At 29.7% G+C, this 25,059-nt stretch overlaps 1 protein-coding gene across 1 annotated transcript; it reads left to right on the top strand.

The window, feature by feature from the left end:
- The first annotated feature begins 1,599 nt into the window (after positions 1 to 1,599).
- Positions 1,600 to 24,609, top strand: LOC142329034 (asparagine synthetase domain-containing protein 1). Its single transcript, XM_075373290.1, has 7 exons — positions 1,600 to 1,788; positions 2,019 to 2,213; positions 6,858 to 7,155; positions 10,603 to 11,177; positions 19,063 to 19,230; positions 20,838 to 21,082; positions 23,446 to 24,609. Exons 1-7 carry the CDS (start codon positions 1,723 to 1,725, stop codon positions 23,618 to 23,620), a joined length of 1,722 nt encoding a protein of 573 aa, XP_075229405.1. The 5' UTR covers positions 1,600 to 1,722; the 3' UTR covers positions 23,621 to 24,609.
- Positions 24,610 to 25,059: the final 450 nt, after the last annotated feature.

Genomic DNA, 25,059 nt, shown 5'->3' with positions numbered 1-25,059 from the left:
AGAAATTTTTTAGACATTAGAAGCCTGGCAGAAAGGGGCAGATTGAAAGCGGGACAGTTGTTCGCATTTAAACCATAAATGAAGGTTCTCATTGGTGAAGAAATGGAGCTGCAATTTCACACAGTGTTTGTGGTGATGGTTGAATACACACAGAGTGTCAATAAGATGGTTGAAGATTTGAAAGGTGGCATTGGTCGAATATTTGAACTATCAAACAACAAGATGGTTTTTGGCACTTCAGGTGGTAGAACTGGTCCCTTACTGAAGAAGTTACTGAAGTATGCTGGTGGGAGGAAGTTTTTCTCGATCAAGGAGTGGGACAGGCAAAATCATCTGAACGTATTCTGGGCCCACCCTCGAAGACTGTAGTGGTAACAGCTCAAAATAGAACCTATGCTGACTTGTTAAAATAAGTGAAGGTGGTGTGGTGTACTAAGCAGTACCAGTATATGGACAGTGCAGACCACATCACAAGAGAAGAAATCAAGGTATGTGAAGGCTTTCCAAAAGATAGGAAAACCAAGTAACTAAAGACATGTTGAAATTCAACTCTTGCAAGTTAAAAAATTTGAAAGTCTTATCTCAATTCTGATTACTACCCGTACAATGATTTGAAAGGCAACACCAATAAGATGTATAGAATGTTCATAGATTTCCAGAGATTTATTATGATCAAGAAGAAAGCAACCTGGCATAAACTTTTGCAGAATTCAGAAAGCATGTACCTTTGTATGTGGTCGATTGCTCTCACCAGGACTAATCGCTGAAATCAGGTCCTATTAATTTAAAGGTCACCTTTGAGACCGATGGCGCTGTACATTTCTTTCTTTTACCTGTTTAGCCTCCAGGAATTACCATTCAGCTATTACTTCAGAGGATGAATGAGGATGATATGTATGAGTGTAAATGAAGTGTAGTCTTGTAGTCTCAGTTCAACCATTCCTGAGATGTGTGATTAATTGAAACCCAACCACCAAAGAACACCGGTATCCACGATCTCCACCGTTCACCACTAGACCAACCCGGTGGGTTTGATGGCGCTGTATCTGCAAATACTACAGCTGTATTGGTCTACGAAACGGTCGTGAGGTCGGCGCCTTTGACTGGTGAGGTGCAGCCTATGAAATACGGCCAATGTTGCGCTGGTATTACCTTCCCATGCTATACCCTGATGTAACGTAACTTGTATACCGTATATGTATAACTATTACGTACTGCAGATTATAGAACCACTAAAACAGATGTGCAACTGCAGTCTTATTCTTTGAAAATCACTGTTCCTTTTCCAGTGTTTAAATTTTTAAAAGAAATTATCCATTTCGGATAAAAATTAAGGTTTCATAGAAATATTTATCTATATCCAACTTACGTTGCATTTATTGACCTAGCAAAAGCAGTAATCAACTATGGTGTTAAATCGACTGGTATTCCGTTCATTAATCACCTCGTTGCTCTATTTTGAAGTTAACTGAACTTTTTTTTACGTGATATTTACTAAAATATACGTGTTTACAGATTAACATCAGTGATTTTATGAACCTAAAACCAAATCGTTTTTAAAGAACGATTTAAATATGAAGGCAAAATCTACTACTGTCAAGCTTTGTTAGGTTAGTAGCTTGTTTTGTGTTCCAAGAATTTTGCACGTGGTAATAGTGTTTGTTGCGGAAGCTGGACAGAAAAAAGAGACAGTGTTAGTCTTCTATTATTTTACGTATTGTTATGTGTGGGATATTTTATTCCCTTTCTCGATGTCATAAAGATGTTGATGTTGATTATGGGCCAGATGTGAGTAATTAATTATTTTAAAAACCAATCTTTGCTAGTTGTTAACAAGTAATATTTTTTAATAAGTATAAAGCCGCAGTTTTTAATTGAAACATATCTACTACCGTATTTTAATTCACATTTTGCCATTTAGGTATTAAACATAACTTAATTGATATGTTTCTGGTGAAAAATTTATTTTTCTTTTGTAATATAATTGTGAAGTCTTTCTTGGTTAATTTTATTTACAGGAAGAGTTTAATGAAACTTTATCAAGAAGGGGACCTGATATTAAAGGAGAATTAAAAATGGAATTTAATGGATGGCAAGCAAAGTTTATTGGACATGTGTTATGGACTCAAGGATTTTCTCCTACAAAACAACCATTGACTGATTCTTATGGTAACATCCTTTTATGGAATGGAGATGTTTTTAATGGACCTTTTGTAAGTATTTTTTTTAAAGTTTTAGCATGTAATCTTTATTATTCTAGGTGCTTCCAGCACTGATAAAATCAAATTTATAAACATTTATTGATACGTGCTGTTTATGTGCTAGTTAATCTCTCTTTAAGTATTGTTTTTGTTTTTGTATTTCTAAACCTTATTATGTTATTGAAATTTAAAACTTTTCTTGAATTGCCAACTGAAAATTTTCATTTATTGAATTTACATGAATTGTATGTATGAATCATAATGAAAAAGATAGATTAAAAAATAACAGGGCATACTGTCTATACATGTGTGATGTTTTATCCCTAATCTATAACCCAAATTGTACATAACCATCAATTGTACATATTTTTTAAGTATGCATTTTGTGACTTAAGTTTATTTATTTAATTTTAATCATTTTTTATATAAAAAAAAATTAGAAATTATATTTATACAAAAGTTCTTATATTATTAAACCTGCAAAAAATAAACTATTATCTGAAGTACATTAGCAACATAATACAGATACCAATAATAGTTACAAGTTTGAAATAACTAACAAACGTAATAAAAAAAGGTTTTTAACTATTTAAAAGGCCTCTAATTTAAAGTACCAAAAATAAAACAAAAGTAACTGAGATGTTGGAGAAATTTGGTAAGTATGAATTATTCATTTATATTCCATAAAAATGTCCAGTTACCATTCAAGGGTTAAGTTTAAAACAATATTACCGTTACACTATGATGTACTTTTGTTTTTATAGTTTACCAAAAATTTTTAGTCAACACTAATAACATTGGCTTTTATAAATATCTTCTTGTTTAATCTCTTGATTACTTTTTTTAATGTGACTACTTATAATGATTCATAGCTTGAATTATTAATGAAAAATTAGAGTTAACAACTTTGTTTTAAATAATTAGATGGTTCTTAGAAATCTTGAATTGTTACAGTCTTATGTACAGCAGTTTTATTCATCAGTCTATTGCAATGCAGTTATTTTCTGTTTTTGCTACATGATATGTGTCCTTTCTGTTAAGCAATAAAATATTTTTCATACATTTTGAAAATATTAAAACTATGAGGATTATGTCATCATTATTGATCAGCAGTGAATTTGTTTGTTTACTGATAGTTTTTTTTGTTATTTAAGTTTTATAATTTAAATATTAACGAAGTAGTGAAACATTTTATTATAAAAAATATTTTGAAACAAAAGTCTAGTGAATAACTGGGAATATTATTGAACGATTCTGATATTTGTAAGTGTAGTTGATAGTTCATGTTCCATGGAACAGACAGCAACCAGTAGAACTTTACTCAGCAAAACAATTATCAACATTACCTTTGTTTGTTATCATAAAATTTAAGTTGTATGTGTATTATTAAACAATTGTTTAGAAACTAAGACCATACAAACTATATGAATGTTATCATTTACTATAGAAACCCAGAAAATACTTATATTATAAGGCAGTGCTGTCTCACTCATATAGTTTCATATAAACCAGTTTCTAACCTTGCTTTTGAAATGAATACAGTTTTTGGACACTTGGTCCAGATGACATTATATAACGCTTTGTTGGCATTTTGTGTTTTATCAATCATAAATCTTTCTAGTATACTCTTTACTATAGAGTCTGATGCTAGTCTTTGATGTAAGGGTAGAATTTACTTACAACTTTTTCTGTTAGAGGAGTTTTTAATTTACCTTCATGCAATTCAAAGATTTCATTTCAAGATATTGCTCTTTAAAAGAAACACCAAAAATCCTCTTCTACAGAACATTTTACATGATTTGGCTATTCATCAGTAGACTGACACTGAGAAAGGGTGATAAATATTATCTTCTTATATCATCAACATTACCAATGTTTTTACTTCCTTGTATGAAGTAAAGGAAGTATTGTGATCGCAAAAAATTTCAGTTTCAGATTTCAACGGAAATATACATTTTGACCATCCCTGAATCCATTTTGACTAGTTTCGGCATGACATCTGTATGTACGTATGTATCTTGCATAACTCAATTGATTAGCCGTATTATGTTAAAATTTTTGATTTAGGGCTGTTGTAATATTTAGTTGTGCACTTCCCCTTTTGAGTGCAATTGACCGAACCAAAAGTGTCCAAAAAAGCCCAAAATCAAAAGAATTTGGTTCTGACTTCCTCTCCTTTTGTTTTTAATTTAAATATTTTGATTTATTAATAATTAATAATCTCTGATTGTAAAAAAAAAAGATAAATAATAATTCAGTAGTAACAATAAAAAAAAAGATATGAAAAAATATCAAAAGTTATTAATGAAATAAAATTTTACATACTTTTCATTTTAAAAAAAATGTGTATGTGTAATTTAATAGGCGTACAATGAAGTCATGTGTTGTCTACATCAATTTTTTTTTAATATCATTTGATATTGAGCGGTTAATTTTTTTATAACAGTTTCTGTCAAATTGCCATGCTTTCTTCCTTCCATCAGAGCATTGGTCCCTACACTATCTTTTACAATTTTCCTTAGGCCTATTCCACTCTTTTTTCCATATGATTTAACTTTCTGTATTTTAATATGACCATAGATTTTTAGGTAGTTCAAATTGAGAGTGTTTTAATATCACCATCCGAACTAAAAAAACTCTTTTGATGGTGACCAAATTGTTATAGCCACCACCATTTCCTTGGCAGGAGAGGAGCCATTGTAGTTAGTAACATTTGTGTTTGTGGGTTTCATACCACACTATATATACACTTCTGAATCATTAGTGAATTCAGTTTTCTTTTTCACATATATGGCAGTATTTTGACAATAACTCAAAAATCAATGACAAAACTAGTTACAACATTAGTGCAGCATCCAATAACATATTTGGATGTGAAGCCACATTTCTGCCAGCTTCCATCATAGCTAACAGTAATGTCAATTAGTTAACCTTCATTATCTAGTATCTCATATAGCTTTTCTAACTTCATCACTTGCCTCTTGAAGTGAATTTTTGAACATTTTGTTTATAGTCATTACGAAGACGAAAAATGTGTTTATTATAAGTTTCATTTTGCATTGCTTTCATGTTCATACACGTACTTAAGATTTCTAATGCTCTGTGCCCCTTCCCCTTTGGTCAAAAAGCATGCATCACTCTCCAACTTAATCAGAAGCTTTTCTAGATGATTCATTTTAAATTACATAACCTGACGTGGCAAAAGTTGATTTCGCACTACATGAAAAACAATAGTTTTTTTAGAAAATTAGCAGAACCATTTGGAAAACTGTTACATCAGTACTTCTTGAATAGCATTCCTTATATGGAAATGTAAAAATAAACTCTGAATAGTCTATTCAAATCCACTATAGTATATACTGGTGCATCAAAATCAACATTTACTTGTGGGCAATAACTGTCATACAAAGCAAATTCAGTTGGAGTGTCATATGCTCCATCATATTCAAATTTAGACTGCCACTACTTTCAATTGTACTATTACTTGTCAATGGCATAACCGTACTTTCACATACTTCCACATTTTCTAAGTTTTCATTTTCTGCCTTCCTTTTTTTTGCTTATATTAATTCTGTTCTCTGTTGACAAAAATGTTTTACTATTATTTAATTTTACTATCGCTACTCAAACTGAATGTTAACCAGTTATTCACACTAAAATAATAAGAAAACAAACAACACATTAGTAACACCTAACATATCCTAGCAAGGTAAAGTCAGCTTAGAATAAAAACAGCTAATTAGACAAATTGAATATTGTAATTTTTTAAATGCTATTTTATTTTTTTGTAAAATACATCATAATAAGGGTGTTGAAAAATACGTAAATATAACAAGATTCTTTTCCTGTTTTGTATAAGATTCAACCAAGAGAGAAATGTTAAAATTAAAAAACACGATTGCAAAAAAAAAACATTGCTGTTTAATATAGGATAATTAAAGAGTGTGCGGGCAACATTTTGTACGTACTATTTGTATGTAGTATAATTCTTTTACTAGTTTTTTCAATTCTATTTAAGCATATTGTATCAAGACCGGTATAACGGACCTGAGCAACAGATTCTTACCAATTAAGAAGAAAGTAGTAGAAAATGTAATAATGAGAGAAATCCAGAAACGGACTAAAAGAAACCCTTTTTGTAAAGGTAACAGGTTCGTTTAACATTAGTCTTTTCACGTTCTCACACCCAACTGGCATTCGTTCTCATGCTCAACTGGGGTCTGATCCTGCAGGTAAAGAAAGTAGGAGTATAAATACCCGAGGAAAGACCAGTTGAAAAGTAGTACTGCAAAATCAGTCTAAGAAAGACGTTATGATAAGTAATTATCATAAAAAAATTAAATTATCATAAAAATGGTTAAGTATAAAGAAGGGCCTTGGAAGATGTGTCATGTACTTTCAGTATAATTTGATTTAATTATAATTTTAAAGTTGCTTTCATTACTTGCGTGGAATCTAAGACTGTTTTATTTTATTTTTTTTATTTATAATTTCAGTATAATTAAATCATAGTGTAGGTTCGTATAAGATATTCATGAAATACTTTATAATCTAACCTAATTTATAAAATACTCAGCCAGTTAGTTGTTTATTCCTTATTTCTTATATTTTTAATAGATTTAGAATAATAAAATTAAATTATGCTTTTCTGTTAAGGCAAGCGAGGACGGATGTGATAGTTCAGAAATTTTGAAAAAGTTATCGTGTAATGGAAATAGTGTTTTATTTTGTTTAACACAAGTTGTTGGACCATATTCATTTATTTACTGGGACAATGTAAATAAGTGTCTGTGGTTTGGTCGTGATGTTTTTGGAAGACATAGTTTGCTATGGCTGATCTCATCTGATTATGTTCTTATTACTTCTTCTGGTAATAAGCATGCTAAAGATTTATTGGAGGTACCTGCAGTAGGATTATTTATGCTAGATCTTAAAGATTCTTTGGATAATTTAGGTAAGTCATTTGTCACATTATGTATTGCATTATAAAATACTGAAATCTATGTTCATGTACAGTAGAAAAATTGTTTACATGCAGTGTGTATGATAGTTTTCCCAGCAATTTCATAACCTATTCTATCCATGAAAATAATGTAAAAAGTTCATAAATAAACATATATCCTAAAATACTTTGTTTGCAAGTAACAGCTAGTGAAAAATTTTGCTCAGATTTCAGCTGCTCCAGTGAAATGGGTCATACTGAAAGTTTTAGGACATTAATTAAAGGGCAGAATTAGCCATTTCATTTGGTTTTTGGCCTGAAAAAATCAAATAAAATAGATCCCCGAATCTGCAGTAGTTTTTGAGAAATCTGGTGTGTAACCAATAAATTAAGGTACAAAAAACTCTGTTTTTATGTTTGACATATAGTTAGTTTGTTAAATGGGTAATAAACAATTAAAAACTTACAAACAAAACTTATAGAAAATTTAATTCTGAACAAAATGTTGTAAACTAGGTTGAATAAAACAAAGAAAAGTTAGAAAAATTTCAATTTAATTTAGAAGCATACATTACTACATTTGTCAGAAAAGTACTTATTTAATGTAAACGAGATTCTTTTTTGGTGATGTAAAAAATTTCTAAAAACAAAATTTACCGTTAAAAATTATTAAAAAAATGGAAGTTATGCAATTGAAAAATAAAAATTACTTAAGATAATTTTATTATTAATGACAGAAATATAATAAATTATTTGACTAATTACTATTTCTAAGTTGGCAAACTTATCAATAGTGTGCAATATTGTATTAGTGTTTAAATCACTCTGTAAGGTACATTAAGTATATTGGGTTTGAACTTTTAGTTTGAACATGATTGAAGTTCCATTGAAGTAATGCCATGCTTATTTACAGCAGAGGAATACACTGATATGGTATTTCTCTTGAGTGTAATGGTAATGCTACAGTTGCTGCAATAGAATGTGAAATACGTTTCCCGAATCACAGTATTCCAGATTCTAAAACAAGTATCGCGACTTTTACAATCTTTGGGAAACAGATGAAATGGATCACAGTTTCACATTTGATGGTTTGGAAGGCACTTAACAATACAAGTTTTGTTCAACATATACATCCAGGGGATGGTCTGCTTCTCTTTGAGTTCTGCATCTGGTGTAATACAAATCAACAAATATACAAGTATGCTTTGTTTACTGATGAGGAAAAGTTCACTTGAGATGCGTCAACAGCTTGTGAACGGTGAAAGGTAATTTTGAACACTGATTTAGCGTCAGTGTGTGGTTATGGCCTTCTTCACAATCAGTTGTTTGGACTGTTCATATTACCTGACCACTACTTGAGGTGAGGTCTACTTGCACTTTCTTCAAGAATTGCCAGAGCTGCTCGAAGATGTTCCTCTAGTGCTGAGACACAAAATATATAATTCCAGCACGATGGCACATCTCCCCAATTCTCTTATGCAGTTTCCACTCACTTAAATCATTATATCCCTGTGAAATGCATCAGTTGTGGAGATCCACATTCCTGGCCACCAAGATCACCTGATCTAACACCTTTAGATTTTTTTGTCTTAGATGGATGAAAAATATTGTAGTACAAAACTTAATTGGAATTAAATGATCATGTAATGGATGCAGCTGGGCGACTTAAGGACAGCCCTGAAGAACTAAAACGAGCAACAAAAGCATGTTTATTACCCATATAACAAAGTTATTTTATATCAAACATAAAAAACAGGGATTTTTACCCCAATTTATTGGTTTTCACATCAGATTTCTCAGATTACTACAGATATGGTTCTGGGATCTATTTTATTTGAATTTTTGAGGTCAAAAACCATAAGAAATGACTAATTCTGCATTTTTATTAAAGCCCTAAAAATTTCAGTATGACCTCGTTGCACCTGGGTAGCTGAAATCTGAGCAAATTCTTTTGCTAGCTGTAACATGCAAACAAAGCATTTTAGGACATATGTTTGTATGAACGTTTTAGAATAGGTTTTGAAAGTTCCAGAAGAACTTAATGATACACCTGTGTATATATATATATATATAAAAATATTAATATATAGGTTATGTTTAACAAATTTCCTTAAGTAATTTTCACCCTCTTCAATAAAATTAGAAAAATAAAAAAATGAGAAAAATAAAATTTCCGAAAACCTTTTCTATATTACATGTCTAGGGACTGTAATTTTTTTTTAAATTTACACATTTCTTGTAGCTCTATATATGAAGTATAAACTTTCAAAAAATCTTTTAAATATATTTAAACCAAAAAGAGAGAGAGCAAAATAACAAAAATGTACATTTCAATTTTAAGAGATGAGGGCTGACTTAAAAAAAAATAAAATTTATTATTTATGCATTGTAGGTAACATGTCTTGTCTGCTTTAATATTTTCTCCAAAATGTCTTTGAAGAAAATCAAAATTGGTTTTTTCATGATATCTCTCCATACCCTAAATGAAATTTGAAACAAATAATGTGGTCAGTGCCCCATAAATAGAAATATTTGTACCAAATCTGAAGAAAATTGGTTTGATCCAGACCTGAGATAGAAGGCCAAAAGCACTGCAATACACATAAGAACATACTTATGTGTATTCCTCACCTCTAAATATATATATATATATGACAAAAGCATTAGATTTAAACAAAAGACTGACAAACGACAAAATACAATGAAGTTTACGGATGAAGAAAAGAAAGCAAGATCTGAATGGATGAAGAAATACTGGGCAGCTCGGAAGAGTAAAATAACACGATTTTCTCAGAAAAGATCCAACTAAAATTGACTTAAGTGGTCCCATGTTGGCCGTAAAAGCATAATAATAATAATAATATATATATATATTCTGTTTTTTGTATAACTTTATTTTTTGTTAAATTTTTCTTTGTATGTTTGTTCATCAGGACTATTAAAATTAAAATAACTTTGGCACCTATATTTTATTCCAGACTCAAAATGAAAAAGACATTTTTTCATAAAATTGTACTCAATTTTTCAATATTTAAAAAAATTTTCTTGTAAATTAATTTTTTGTTAGGCATTACTTTTAAAAAAAATCAAATTTTCTAAATTTTCCCACAGAGTAAGGAAGCCTCTAAAATATATTTTTTAAAATTCAAAATAGCAAGATATTTATTTACTAGTTACAGAGAGTTACAATATATTTACTAATATTTTTAAGTGTATTTCAAAGTTTTATCATTGATAGAAGTAATCATTAGTTAAGAAAGATTTTTTTATTAGTTTAAAAATTAAGTTCTATGTCATTAAGTATACCTTAAAGACTTTAAATAAGTAACCATTACTTCACTTATTTATTTTAAATACCATTTGGCCTAAATGAAAGTATACAATTTGTACTTTTTTTTTAATTTAACTTGTTTTAAATTCTTCAGAAAGAGTTTTTAATTAGTTCTTGTTTGTTTACAGAACTTAATTTTTTTCCTTGGAAACACAGCATGAATGAGTTGAAGATCGATATAGGAATATCAGTAGATATTTGTGAAACCACTAGTCATGCCATTATTAAAAATGGAGAAAAAGAAGCAGAATGGTTTAAAGAAGAACCTAAATTTCATGATATAGAAATATACAAGACAATATGTAATCAAGCAGGAAGTTCGAATGACATTTTAAAAAAATGTTTAGAAAATAATGAAATTTTAAACAGAGTTGAATCACTGATTAATATTCTTTCAAAATCTGTGGAGTTAAGAGTTAACAAACAACCTAATCTTTGTAGAAAATGTACATTTTCAAAAGATTTTCATTGTTCTCATTCTAAAATTGGTATATTATTCTCAGGTGGGCTTGATTCAACTGTTTTAGCAATTTTAGCGAATAAATATGTACCACTTCATGAATCTATAGATTTATATAATGTTGCATTCCAAAATCCTGCTAAGAAAATTATGAATTTTAATGTTCCTGATAGGAAAACTGGTGAAATAGCTTTTGAAGAACTAAAGAAACTTAGTCCACTAAGAAAATGGAATTTTATTAAGGTAATTTTCCAACATTTTTAAATATGTATATGATTATTTATAAGACTTATTAATTTACAGTAAATATTACTGTATTAAATATTACTTATTAATTTACAGAATGTAAATAACATTCTACGAGTCGGAGCGTGGAATGTTAGAAGCTTAAAAAAGGTTGGTAGGCTAGAAAATTTAAAAAGGGAAATGGATAGGGTGAATGTGGATATAGTAGGAATTAGTGAGGTTCGGTGGGAAGAGGAAGGCGACTTTTGGTCAGGTGATTTTAGAGTAATTAACTCAGCGTCAAATAATGGGCAGGCAGGAGTAGGTTTCGTGATGAACAAGAAGATAGGGAGGAGAGTGGAGTATTTCAAAACGCATAGCGATAGAATCATTGTAATAAGGATAAAATCAAAACCTAAACCGACAACGATTGTTAACGTTTATATGCCTACAAGCGCCCATGATGATGATGAGGTAGAGTGTGTATACGAAGAGATTGATGAAGCAATTAAACACGTAAAGGGAGATGAAAATTTAATAATAGTTGGAGATTGGAATGCAAGCATTGGAAAAGGCAAGGAAGGAAATATAGTGGGTGAATACGGGCTGGGCAAAAGGAATGAAAGAGGGGACCGACTTATAGAGTTTTGCACGAAGTATAATTTAGTAATTGCCAACACCCAATTTAAAAATCATAATAGAAGAATATACACTTGGAAAAAGCCAGGCGATACTGGAAGGTATCAGATAGATTATATCATGGTTAAGCAAAGATTTAGAAATCAACTCGTTGACTGCAAAACTTACCCTGGAGCAGACATTGATAGCGACCATAATTTGGTGATAATGAAATGTAGATTGGGGTTTAAAAACCTGAAGAAAAGTTGTCAGATGAATCGGTGGAATTTAGAGAAGCTTGAGGAAGAGGAGGTAAAGAAGATTTTTGAGGAGGACATCGCAAGAGGTCTGAGTAAAAAAGATATGGTAGAAAATGTAGAAGAAGAATGGGAGAATGTTAAAAAGGAAATTCTTAAATCAGCAGAAGCAAACTTAGGCGGAATAAAGAGAACTGGTAGAAAACCTTGGGTTTCAGACGATATATTGCAGCTGATGGATGAACGTAGAAAATATAAGAATGCTAATGATGAAGAAAGTAAAAGGAACTATCGGCAATTAAGAAATGCTATAAATAGGAAATGCAAACTGGCGAAAGAAGAGTGGATTAAAGAAAAGTGTTCAGAAGTGGAAAGAGAAATGAACATTGGTAAAATTGACGGAGCATACAGGAAAGTTAAGGAAAATTTTGGGGTACATAAATTAAAATCTAATAATGTGTTAAACAAAGATGGTACACCAATATATAATACGAAAGGTAAAGTCGATAGATGGGTGGAATATATTGAAGAGTTATACGGAGGAAATGAATTAGAAAATGGTGTTATAGAGGAAGAAGAGGAAGTTGAGGAGGATGAAATGGGAGAAACAATACTGAGATCTGAATTTAAGAGAGCATTAAAAGATTTAAATGGCAGAAAGGCTCCTGGAATAGACGGAATACCTGTAGAATTACTGCGCAGTGCAGGTGAGGAAGCGATTGATAGATTATACAAACTGGTGTGTAATATTTATGAAAAAGGGGAATTTCCGTCAGACTTCAAAAAAAGTGTTATAGTTATGATACCAAAGAAAGCAGGGGCAGATAAATGTGAAGAATACAGAACAATTAGTTTAACTAGTCATGCATCAAAAATCTTAACTAGAATTTTATACAGAAGAATTGAGAGGAGAGTGGAAGAAGTGTTAGGAGAAGACCAATTTGGTTTCAGGAAAAGTATAGGGACAAGGGAAGCAATTTTAGGCCTCAGATTAATAGTAGAAGGAAGATTAAAGAAAAACAAACCAACATACTTGGCGTTTATAGACCTAGAAAAGGCTTTCGATAACGTAGATTGGAATAAAATGTTCAGCATTTTAAAAAAATTAGGGTTCAAATACAGAGATAGAAGAACAATTGCTAACATGTACAGGAACCAAACAGCAACAATAACAATTGAAGAACATAAGAAAGAAGCCCTAATAAGAAAGGGAGTCCGACAAGGATGTTCCCTATCTCCGTTACTTTTTAATCTTTACATGGAACTAGCAGTTAATGATGTTAAAGAACAATTTAGATTCGGAGTAACAGTACAAGGTGAAAAGATAAAGATGCTACGATTTGCTGATGATATAGTAATTCTAGCCGAGAGTAAAAAGGATTTAGAAGAAACAATGAACGGCATAGATGAAGTCCTACGCAAGAACTATCGCATGAAAATAAACAAGAACAAAACAAAAGTAATGAAATGTAGTAGAAATAACAAAGATGGACCACTGAATGTGAAAATAGGAGGAGAAAAGATTATGGAGGTAGAAGAATTTTGTTATTTGGGAAGTAAAATTACTAAAGATGGACGAAGCAGGAGCGATATAAAATGCCGAATAGCACAAGCTAAACGAGCCTTCAGTAAGAAATATAATTTGTTTACATCAAAAATTAATTTAAATCTCAGGAAAAGATTTTTGAAAGTGTATGTTTGGAGTGTCGCTTTATATGGAAGTGAAACTTGGACAATCGGAGTATCTGAGAAGAAAAGATTAGAAGCTTTTGAAATGTGGTGCTATAGGAGAATGTTAAAAATCAGATGGGTGGATAAAGTGACAAATGAAGAGGTATTGCGGCAAATAGATGAAGAAAGAAGCATTTGGAAGAATATAGTTAAAAGAAGAGACAGACTTATAGGCCACATACTAAGGCATCCTGGAATAGTCACTTTAATATTGGAAGGACAGGTAGAAGGGAAAAATTGTGTAGGCAGGCCACGTTTGGAGTATGTAAAACAAATTGTTGGGGATGTAGGATGTAGAGGGTATACTGAAATGAAACGACTAGCACTAGATAGGGAATCTTGGAGAGCTGCATCAAACCAGTCAAATGACTGAAGACAAAAAAAAAAAAAAAAAAAAAATTAATTTACATTCAGTATTTTGAAAACAAAAATTAGATCTATTTTGCAGTTTTTTTCAGATTTGTTCAACCATGTAGACACTAGCAACAAGGTAGGTACCTCCCATTTCTTTATACAATCAATATATTTACTTACTTATGTAATATTTTTAATATACAAGTCTTTACTGCAACTAAATAAAAAGTATAATGTAGTTAAAATAAATCTTAAGATGATGTTAATAAAATTATGAAAGAAATTAAAATAAATAATTAATAAATTATGAAAGTAAATAAGACTGATTGCCTTGTACCAGGATCGTTTTGGTAAATTCTCGGCCTGAAAAAAAGATAGTGAAAAGTGTAACCAAAGACTGTAATTGACAAGTGTGATCCTATAAATCAACATTTCTCTGCAAGCGGGTCGTGGTGATATGAAAGGGGATTCGCAAAATTGGTAACTAATGCAAATTTACACCTAACAACTTTTACACATTCTTTACACAGGGTCGTGAAATTACAACTTTACATGTAAACAATAGTGAAATCATTTTATGAGAAAATAATCTGATGTGGACACTACATGACACCTCCAGCCCCACACGCACTTCCTTGTGCATTTATTAGATTACATAGACACATTCTTGCTGCACTTCATTTAAACTTATTTCATTGGAAAGTGAGATACGATCCTCTAATTCTTTATTAAAAGTGGACAGTTACACAATTGCTAAATTATTAGTTTTTATTAACATCAAATATTTATACAGTTATTAATTCAACAATCTTACGTGAAATATTAGGTTAGAGTAAAAGTCCCTTCATTATTCTTTAAATAAATCGTTTACCAAATAATCCAATAATAAAAAATTATTATTCTACACTGCAAGGTTAAAATTAATATTAGTAACCAGTATACACGAGTTCACTAAACAGACACACCAGAAATTTTGTGCATATTACACAGAAGTGAAAAAAAAATTTCAATAATCACTTTAAATTGAATATAATTTAAAAATGAATTTTATTTTTCTGTCAAATAATTGAGTAAAATGATTTCTTTAAAAATAAATATACAATTTTTATAAGAATTTATAAGATCAAAAAGGGAGTGCACAACTAGATGTTACAACAGTGCTAAATCCAAAATTTCAACATCCTATGGCTGATCGTTTTTAAGTTATTGGAGATGCATATGTACAGACATCATGCTGAAACTAGTCAAAATTCAGGGAGGGATGGTCAAAATGGATATTTCCATTGAAATTTGAAAACCGAACTTCCTTTACTTCGTACAAGGAAATAAAAAAAAAAATAAAAGGAGATGAAATCTGAAGATAGAAATTTTTCATTCCTTTACTTCGTACGAGGAAGTAAGAGTCATTTATTATAAACATTTTACTTACATTTATAAGCACATATATAAAGAAAATAGATTAATGAAATGATTACATGTGTTTTTCATTAAAATTTTCTTCATACATGGATCTATGGTAGAAACACACAAAACCAAATTATTTCAAGTGATAAAAGAAGATTCCTATATTTAATTTTCAGTGCAAGCATAAATGAAAAATCCTTTTCACAAAGGTAAAATATGGCAAAAGGGATTAATATTTCAATGCATCTGTGACTAAATTTTAATGTTCGCTTCAATGATCAAGCCAAAACTTCTAAATCTTCATATTTGAATTGTAGTTGTAATGTTTTATCAGCAGACATTCCAATGAACTGTTTGTGAATCTCAACTGCAACGATCCAGTACCATTCTCTTTGAGAAATTTGTCTTCGGTGAAATACTATGTAAATTGAATTTTCAGCTCATGCAAATGCATCTTTATGCTATCCTAACTGTGATGAATAAATAATGTCTTCTTCATTCAAATTTTTTCTTTCTTTTCAAGAAAAAGAGATTTTTTCTTTCTTTTCACCCGTTTCATCATATAGTTTAGCAAACAGTCTATACTGTTATGATCGACTTTTAATAAGATTAACCATCTGTACAAAGAATTTATTTAAGATTTTCTGGCATATTTTTTGTGGCAAGAACATGAAGGAAGCAGTGCACCCATTCTGCCCTTGGTATAAGACGATCTTTTAACTTTTTCAGAAATCCACTGTTCTTTTCTGTTATTGCCTTTGCATCATCACTACATATTGCAATAGCAATACGTTGTACAATCTATGTTTTAGTTTTTAGTAGCTTCATAAAAAAACATCAGAAAGAAATCACATTCATATCTCACAAAAATAAGAATTGAGAAATGTTTGTCGCATCTGTTGAATCATCAAATTTAATACTAAAAAATTCACTTGAATTAAGTTGCAGAATTATCTAATCATGAACATAGGCAGTGATGTAAAAGATGTGGAATAATAAAAAAATAACTGAAAAAAGTTCAGCTTTTTAACAACACAGTATCAAGGTGGATCCTTGATACTGTGTTGTTAGAAAGCTGAACTTTTTTCAGTTTTTTTTTATTCTTCCACATCTTTTAAAACAGACCACATCAATTGCAGCAGGCGTTTGAGGTTTTCTGCGATTATTTGGGGTTTTGTCATCTTAGCTACTCTTAATGCTAAGAGTAAGATACTTTGGGTGTACTTCTATCACTATGACTTGATTTACAAATAGACACTTGTTGATTTCCTCAAAGTATGTAATTTTCTTTTCATAAATTCCAAGGATATGCTTTTATGATTCTGATATTTAGTAGAATTAATTTTAATGGTTTCATCGGAGAGGACTTAAAAGCAAACAATGCATTGCAGCTTTCCATCAAATGAGGTAAAACCATAATTTAAATATCTTTCATTGTACAAGCTTATCTTTTTACCGATCGTTTCACTGGATGTAGATGGCTCATTTTTCACAAATTTATTCATTTTGCATTAGAATGTAATTGAAAAAAAAAAACAGTTACATTTATGACTGTGTATTAAAAAACCAAAACCTCAATTATTATTATGTTCAATGAAACTATGCTTTTATAAACTTAAGGCAACAGACACATGCTTCACATTCAAAACTTAGCTGACATTCTGCAATCCGTTAAACCTCTTTTATACTGCTGAGAGCATGATGTGTTCAAACTTAACATGTGTTTGTTAGAGCATTATGCTCTCTCAGCAAATATTAAGCAAGCAAATCAAATTACAAGGAGCATGTACACATCAAGTTAAAAGCTGTAAATTGCTCATGTTTATACACTTCATACATGTATGTTCTTATCCATCGCACAGCTAAATAGTTGTAAATAGGTTTCTTTGGGTTGTGGGCTGCAGAATATTATTTCCTTTTTTTTACTTTTTGGGTGTTATGGAAATTGAGAATCACACTGCTTTAGATGGTGTGCTATGAAGTTTTAGATGTGTGCATTTTGTGGCTTTTTGTGTTATTCAAGTTAAAGTTTCACATTTCAAACTTCATTTCAGTTCAAGTTCGAGTAAAAGTTTGACATTTTCTGAAAAATGCATAAAATTGAAGTTCAAGCCAGTTATTAAATACTTGGTTTTAAACGATTTAATCCTGGCAGATATAAAAAAAAGTTAGATTATATGTTAAAGGATTCTTTACTTTTGATCACCTAATGTGTAGAGAAAGTAGACGAGTGGAATATTTTTTAAGCAGAAAATTATGTGGTCATTTAAACAATTTGAAAATAATGTTTTTATTTCTTTGCCTTCACTTAGTAGTTAAATTGTTCAGCATAAAGGTAATTATTTCTTGGTAGTCAACATATTTTTAAATGAAATATTGGAAAAATAGTTTGAAAACTTCAGAAAAAAAATGATAAATATACCATATTTAACACAGCTCTAGCTCACACTTAATAATTAGTTAAACATTGCATGAATAAATAGTCAAACTTAGTGCTTATCTTTTTTTGCCTTATTTTGCTTATTTTAATCAAAACACTGGCCGGTTTCCCTTTTGAATTTTTTGAATTACTGTTTTGCGTGAGAAAGATTCTCAGTTTAGATCTAACAAATTTTTTTTTTTTTAAATAAAATAAAAATAATACAATTTTCAAAGAATATGTTAAAAAAAATAAAACATAATACTTTTCAATTATTTTTTTTTTAACATTACACTAAAATCTACACCAAGTTAAGGGTTTAAGTTGTTGGCAGTTGTTTTTAATACATCACTGACTTCTAAAGCTGAAATTTAAAGAATTGAACAGTATTATTATTGATTATTAGTGTTAAAGTTTGTCTTTTTTTATTGCTAATATTTTTCAATGATTTTTACTAAATTATCTATATTTTTAAGTTATAACTATTCTGCATGCATGGTAAGTATGCAAAATATTGAACCTTGTAATATTTAATGTTGAAAACTTTTTTTATTGTTTTTATACAGTGGTTTGTATTTTTAAAAATGTTGACTTTTTGGCTTAAAAAAACTTAACCATCCTTTTTTGGTTTCTTCAAATTGTTATTTATCCAGTGCCAATTGTGTGACTAAGAAGAATCACTTGATTCCTAATTTATAAAAATGAGTGCATCTGCAGTTCTTGGATTACACATCACTAACAAGTACATCAAAACACATTAGCCTTTCTGTTGTTGTCGCCCAACTGGAGGGTGACTGTATTTTCACTGAATAAATGGCTATTAGCGATGATGTAAATAAATGTAAGCATCTAACTAAATCCACTCTTGTCATTCCCGTTCCATAGAATTATCAATTATTTCTCTACTTACAATTCAATATAAATTTCCCAATATTTGTTTGTTATCCCTTCTTCCTTTCTGTAAACTTACCCCTGACAGTTTTTGTTATCCAGTATTCAAATGTATTATAGCAAACACCATTATAAATCTGTTAGTTTCTAAAACCTTAAAGTAGGTTTTTGGGTAATATATTTAATGTCATATTTTATTACAAAATATGTTGCTTTTTATTTGTCCTAGGTAGATGTTACACATGATGAACTTGTAACATGGCGTCAGAATCTTATTGCACATCTTATACATCCATTAAATACTGTTCTTGATGATAGTTTAGGATGTACCCTTTGGTTTGCTTCTCGTGGTCAAGGAGTTCTATCAACAGGACAACCATATTCATCATATGCAAGGGTAAGACTAGTTTTATGTATGTAGTTTTTCTTTATTAAAAATTTTAAATATAGATAATGAGATATTTAATTGATTTTTACAATTAAATATGTCAAATTGAGCCCTCTATAATTGTCATAAGTTTTGGCAAATAAGTTGAACATAATTTTGAAGGATTAAAGACACATCTGCCGTTTGTTTTAACTATAACAGGAATTATATTGATAAATATACTTATCACTTACTTCAGGGCTATTGCAGAAGCAGTAGTTTAACCCCTTTTACAGAAGACACCGAATGTACATTCCTAATAGTGTTATATGGGTGAGCAACTTAAAACTGAACTAGGCCAGCATGAACTGCAGTTATTTGAGTGTTACCTTTATTGCTACTTCCACTAGTATCACTATTAGTTGCGTATGTCATACTCTCATCTATCATTGTCAGTTGTAAACTGTTCATGCTTCAGTGCAGCATAGTTCTGTTCTCTTTGTAGTTATGTTTTTAAAATGCCATAATCAAGGCATTTACACTATAACAACATTTCCACTATAACAAGTTTGTTATAGTGGAAGCTTACGTCCAATCTGCATTTTTTCAAGGAATGTGTCAAATATTCATGGAAAAATTTACAAATGCCCGTATCCAAGCAAAGCATAGCAAACATGGTTTGGTTAAAAATGGTGTACAGTGGGATGGGGTTCAAACACAAAACAGAATAGATAATCTTTTCGGGCTACAGAAGCCAAAGCCAATATTCATAGAAGAATTAAAGGCAGTCTGAGAAAAATCTCTGTTTAAGTTATCACAACAAACTGGTATAAAATATTCATCTTGTCATAAAATTCTACATAATTAAAATTTTAAACCATATTGTATTACAACTGTACAGCAACTTAAGAGAACAAGCAAACTGGAACAGCTTAATTATTGCGACTAGCTTCTCAAAAACATACTGATGGACATATAGACCCAATGCTGTATTTCAGATGAATAATTATGTTTGAGCATATGCACGTATGGGTGAAAGAAGTATACTTATGTGTACTGCAAATAAGTAATAAGTGTGGTGTGTGTGTATACAATGTATGCTTATACACACAGCTTATGAGCTTGAAAGTTGTGATGAAGCTGTTCATGTATTCAGACTCTATCATTACTTGTTTTTGTTGTATAAATAAAGCCTGTGACGTAAGAATGGAAATTCAGTTTAAAAATGAGATTGTATTTATAACACCCTGAATATGCTTCTTGTAAAGTAAAAGAAAGGTGCAAATGTAAGAAATAAAATTTCTAATGCGATTCTTATCTAAAAGATATAAAAACATGTTGCAGCTGTAAATCATTTACAATAAAAGTGATAAGTCACTGTCATTATTCTACAGCAGAATAATATTGGTTCTTTACATTTTATAAATAAATTTTCTTGATACCATCCATTATACTCAATTTCAACAATTGAAGTTGATAATTTTTTTTTAACTTTAACTTTTAACAAAGATTTTTACTTAAATATTAAAGATAACAATGAAACTGATTGTCATATGTTTGTGCACGTTAGTAAAAGATTTATGTGTTATTTTTTCTTTTAGTAAATGTTAGTTTACAGATGAAAATGTATATTTTAGGTGATTCTATTGGGTCTAGGAGCTGATGAAATGCTTGGAGGTTATATGAGGCATCGTACCCAATGGAGGCGCGAACGTAGTTGGAAGACTCTTGCTTTGAGTCTTGCTAATGATTTAGATATTATTGGTCGTAGAAATTTAGGTCGTGATAATAGAGTTCTTGCTAATCATGGATGTCAACCTCGTTTGCCATATCTTGATGAACATGTAGTTGCCTTTATTCAGTCGTTACCACCATGGCATAGGTTTGTCATCTTTCATTATTACTTTAATTTATTTTTTTTATAACTTACCTATTTCTTTGCATTTTATTGTTTAATGTAAATATTATTCACCTATCACCCACTTTTAAGTAAATGGAAAATTACATAATTCTTTAAAGAAAAATTAATAAATTCAGATTGAACTAAATAGACATTAAAACCAAGATTATATCCGTATTAAATTTAAGCATCGATCACTTTTGGTTAGGGATCAAAATTTCCACATTATCCTACCAATAAACAGAAGCTAAAGTCACATTTTGTCACTATATTACTGATGGTTTTTTTTAAAAACGTGTTATGGTAGAATTACTTTAATAAAAAGTAATTGCAAGTATAAGAAGATTAATAAAATCTCCTATTACTTGGGATTTTTATCAATAATAAATAAAATAAAACAATATCACTGCTTATTTTTCTTTTAAAAATATGTTTACATTAAGTGCAACCATGTTTGCACTTCCATGGTTTGCACCACTTCATCAGATGTATTAAACTTAAGAATTTAAAAAAGAGAAGAATGTTATTTTTTCTTAGTCAGATTGTTAAATGGTAATTGAAGAAAATTTTCATTGATAATAATAATTCTACTATTTATTAGATGAATTTATAATTGTATGAATTTTAGTATTTGCTGAATCTATTTTCATATTCAAATTTCACTTGCTCATTTATAATAATATTATCATTGTTTTCATTATATGTATTATTTATTATATGTATTTATTATATTTATATGTATTTCATTATTATATGTATTTCAAAAGACTTTTTCATTTATTATTACTTATTTTTATCTTTTAGTCGTGCAAATTAGAAAATGTTTGTTTGTTGCATTTTATATGATCTGCATAGTTTGATTTTTGTTTATGTTTAAATGTTTGTAAGTATTCGTTAAACTTTTTCTAAATCTCTATTGTCATAATTGTATAGAATTTATTACTGTAATTAATTCTATATAACCTGGTTCATCATAAATAAAAAAATAGAGCCAGTTTACAGGCAGTCAACACCTAGCAGATGACATCAACAATGCATCATAAAGTTCTGATATCTTCAACATGTTGAATCTAGTATCATTGGTTTTATACGAGTAGGTTAACCTACTCGTATAAAACCAATGATACACTATTTTCCTGTAGAAGAAAAGATGAAAGATAACAAAAAAAAAAAAACAGGCAGGTAGTGAGAAAAACCAGCCTAATTGGAGTAGTTCACTGTTTAGGACCCCAACCGTACCTTTGTCAAAAATACAGTTATGATGAATATTGACATATTTCTAAATGAACATGTTTAGCTACTATTTTGAAGTTCACAAACATTAAAATTAATCTCGTTAGATTTGAGGCTCAGCTTTGTAAGAGAATCATACAGAAAGTAGTACCTTAAACAAGGTAATCATTAAATTTTTTTTGTCTTATTTCTTTTTACTCGTTATTTTTTCATGTAGCTATGCAACATTTAAAACTATCACAATCTTCTATGCCATCATAATATTTCTCCACCTTCAGTCCACTCAGAATCATAGTAATTACTCCCTTCCACTCATCATAATTCACCACAACAGATACTCCTTTTATTGAGCTGTTTTATGAAGTTTTATGAAAAGGTTGACATTGCTTTTGGCCAAGCCCAGAGTATAGAATAGATGCTCACACACATATGGAATCACCTTGCACAGATTTTTCCATACTTGAGATAAATAGTAACTATTTCAAGTATTATGCTATGAGAAATAAGTAGAAATTTTTCATTGATATCAAGTGTGTGTGATGCCAACCTTATCTGATGATTCTATTGATGTGATAACAAATCATCTATAATGGTATCCAATTGTAAAGTCTTATATGTTTTCCGTTCCTGTATTACATTTTTTCATTACACTGTTGAATTATGAATAAACACTGTAAACTTTCTTCATCTATTAATTAATTTCTTACACAACCATACATTTTTTGGGTTTGAAAATTGATTTACAGATCTCTCATTATATACCAATGAATTTTCATTTTTAAAAGTACAAAAACAACACTGACAAGTTATCTGGCTGATCTTGAAATAGTCAGGATCAGTTATCAGTTTAGCAATATATGATCTAGTAGTATATAGCAAACTACTTTTCTCATGATCTTCTTCATATAGTAACCATGTCTACTTAGAAATTTAAAATTACTCAATTCATAAAAAAATAAAAAATTGTAATACCAAAGTTAAATTTTATGACTGAAAAAATCCTATGTACTTGGGAAAAATTTGTGATGTTAACCTTTAAAAAAAAAAGGAAGAAAAAGTTAAAATAGTTTCATTGTATTTTCCATAATCATGGTATGTTTGTTGTCTTACAGGTGTTGCCTTTCTGATGAAATGCCGCTTGGAATTGGAGATAAATTGTTATTACGATTAGCTGCATGGAAACTTGGACTTTGTAAAGTGGCCACTTTTCCAAAACGAGCCATGCAGTTTGGTTCTTGTATAGCCAACAGTCATGAAAGCGGAAATAGTGTTTCTCATAGACTTTAATGTGCATATATATATATATATATATATTTATATATAAATAATATATTATATAAAAATAAATTCTTTTAATACCCATACTCTTGTGTACGAATACAAATTAATTTATGTTTAATAGATCAACCCTAAGTACAGAATAATTGAAATAGAATGACTTACTTTATTTCATTACATAACAGAAGTGCTTTCAAGAACTTGATTCGCATCATCAGCTGCATACATTTACACACATATTACAAAAACATCACAAAATTAAAATTAAAATGTAATTACAAAGATGAAAATTAAGACTTTTAAAATAAATCAAAAACTTAAGCAAAGCAAAATCATGTCTAGCCATTTCACCGAATTTACTTTACTAACCGTATTGAAAGATCAGTTACTCAACACTATTATCTAAACAGGTAGTGGTACTATCTACTGCGCAACCTTTATAATAATGTCATTCTTTATTATACCTTTTTAAAATATTGGAAATTAAAAAATGCGATATGGGTAGGAATAATAAGGGTTTTGACAGTTTAGATATTATATATATATATAAACATAAGAATAAATTTAATATGATCAACCTTCAGACAGAGTACAAGGATGATGTTATTCTAGTCCTGAGAAGGTGGAAGCAACATATTGTTAGCTGTGACACCAATATTTCCTGAGTTCGCGTACCTGCATCTCCACTCTTTGGTGAGGGGAACAGCACTATCGTATCAATATAGCTTCAATAACCAGCGCTCAGAATGTAATCATTATTAATGTCCATCTGTTGAATCTAATGAACTAAAAAGTGTATCCACTATATATGCATGGAATAATGTTAACGTTTATCTAGTTCCTATCCTCTAAGTTTTTTATTTTATTTTTTATCTGGTTTTATTTTAATAATGCACTTTGAGAGGTAGGTATAACTATGAACTACAAAAAATAGAATGAAGTGACAATTGTTAATGCAGAAATTAAATAAAAATTCAATCAGTATAAATGTAAATTAGTTTCATTTCATTAAAAATATCCCAAAAATAATAATACTGTAATTATCATAAAATAAAAATATGATGAAAACAATAAGAAATTAAAAAATTGTTAGCTTTTCAGGATTTTTTTTATTAAAGAAAGATATGAAATTATTTTAACAACAAAAATCAAATTAAGATCAATTAAAATTGATGAAAAATAATTACTATAAACACATAACAAAATAATCCTAAAGAAAAAGTAAAAACACAATAAGCACAATAATGAGTTATCAAAATTTGAGTTTTTCAGAGTTTTTTTTTTTGTATTAAAATTGTTAGATGATGTGAATTAAAACACTCCAGACAATATCCCAGTTTTCTTTCATAGTCTTAGCTTTAAGAAATAACTCTATGCGCTTTTCTACCTGCTTGTTTGTTTATTAGCTATTGTTTTCTTTTTTAGATTTTGTTAGCAACCTCTGCATG

This window comes from Lycorma delicatula, chromosome 8 (assembly GCF_047948215.1).
Source record: "Lycorma delicatula isolate Av1 chromosome 8, ASM4794821v1, whole genome shotgun sequence".
NCBI lineage: Eukaryota > Metazoa > Arthropoda > Insecta > Hemiptera > Fulgoridae > Lycorma > Lycorma delicatula.
This window is presented reverse-complemented; position numbering and strand designations above follow the sequence as displayed.

Coding starts and splice junctions, on each gene's coding strand:
- LOC142329034 (XM_075373290.1), top strand. CDS start 1,723: ATGTGTGGGATATTTTATTCCCTTTCTCGATGTCATAAAGATGTTGAT. Junction 19,231..20,837: donor CATATTCATCATATGCAAGG/GTAAGACTAGTT, acceptor TGTATATTTTAG/GTGATTCTATTGGGTCTAGG. Junction 21,083..23,445: donor TCGTTACCACCATGGCATAG/GTTTGTCATCTT, acceptor GTTGTCTTACAG/GTGTTGCCTTTCTGATGAAA.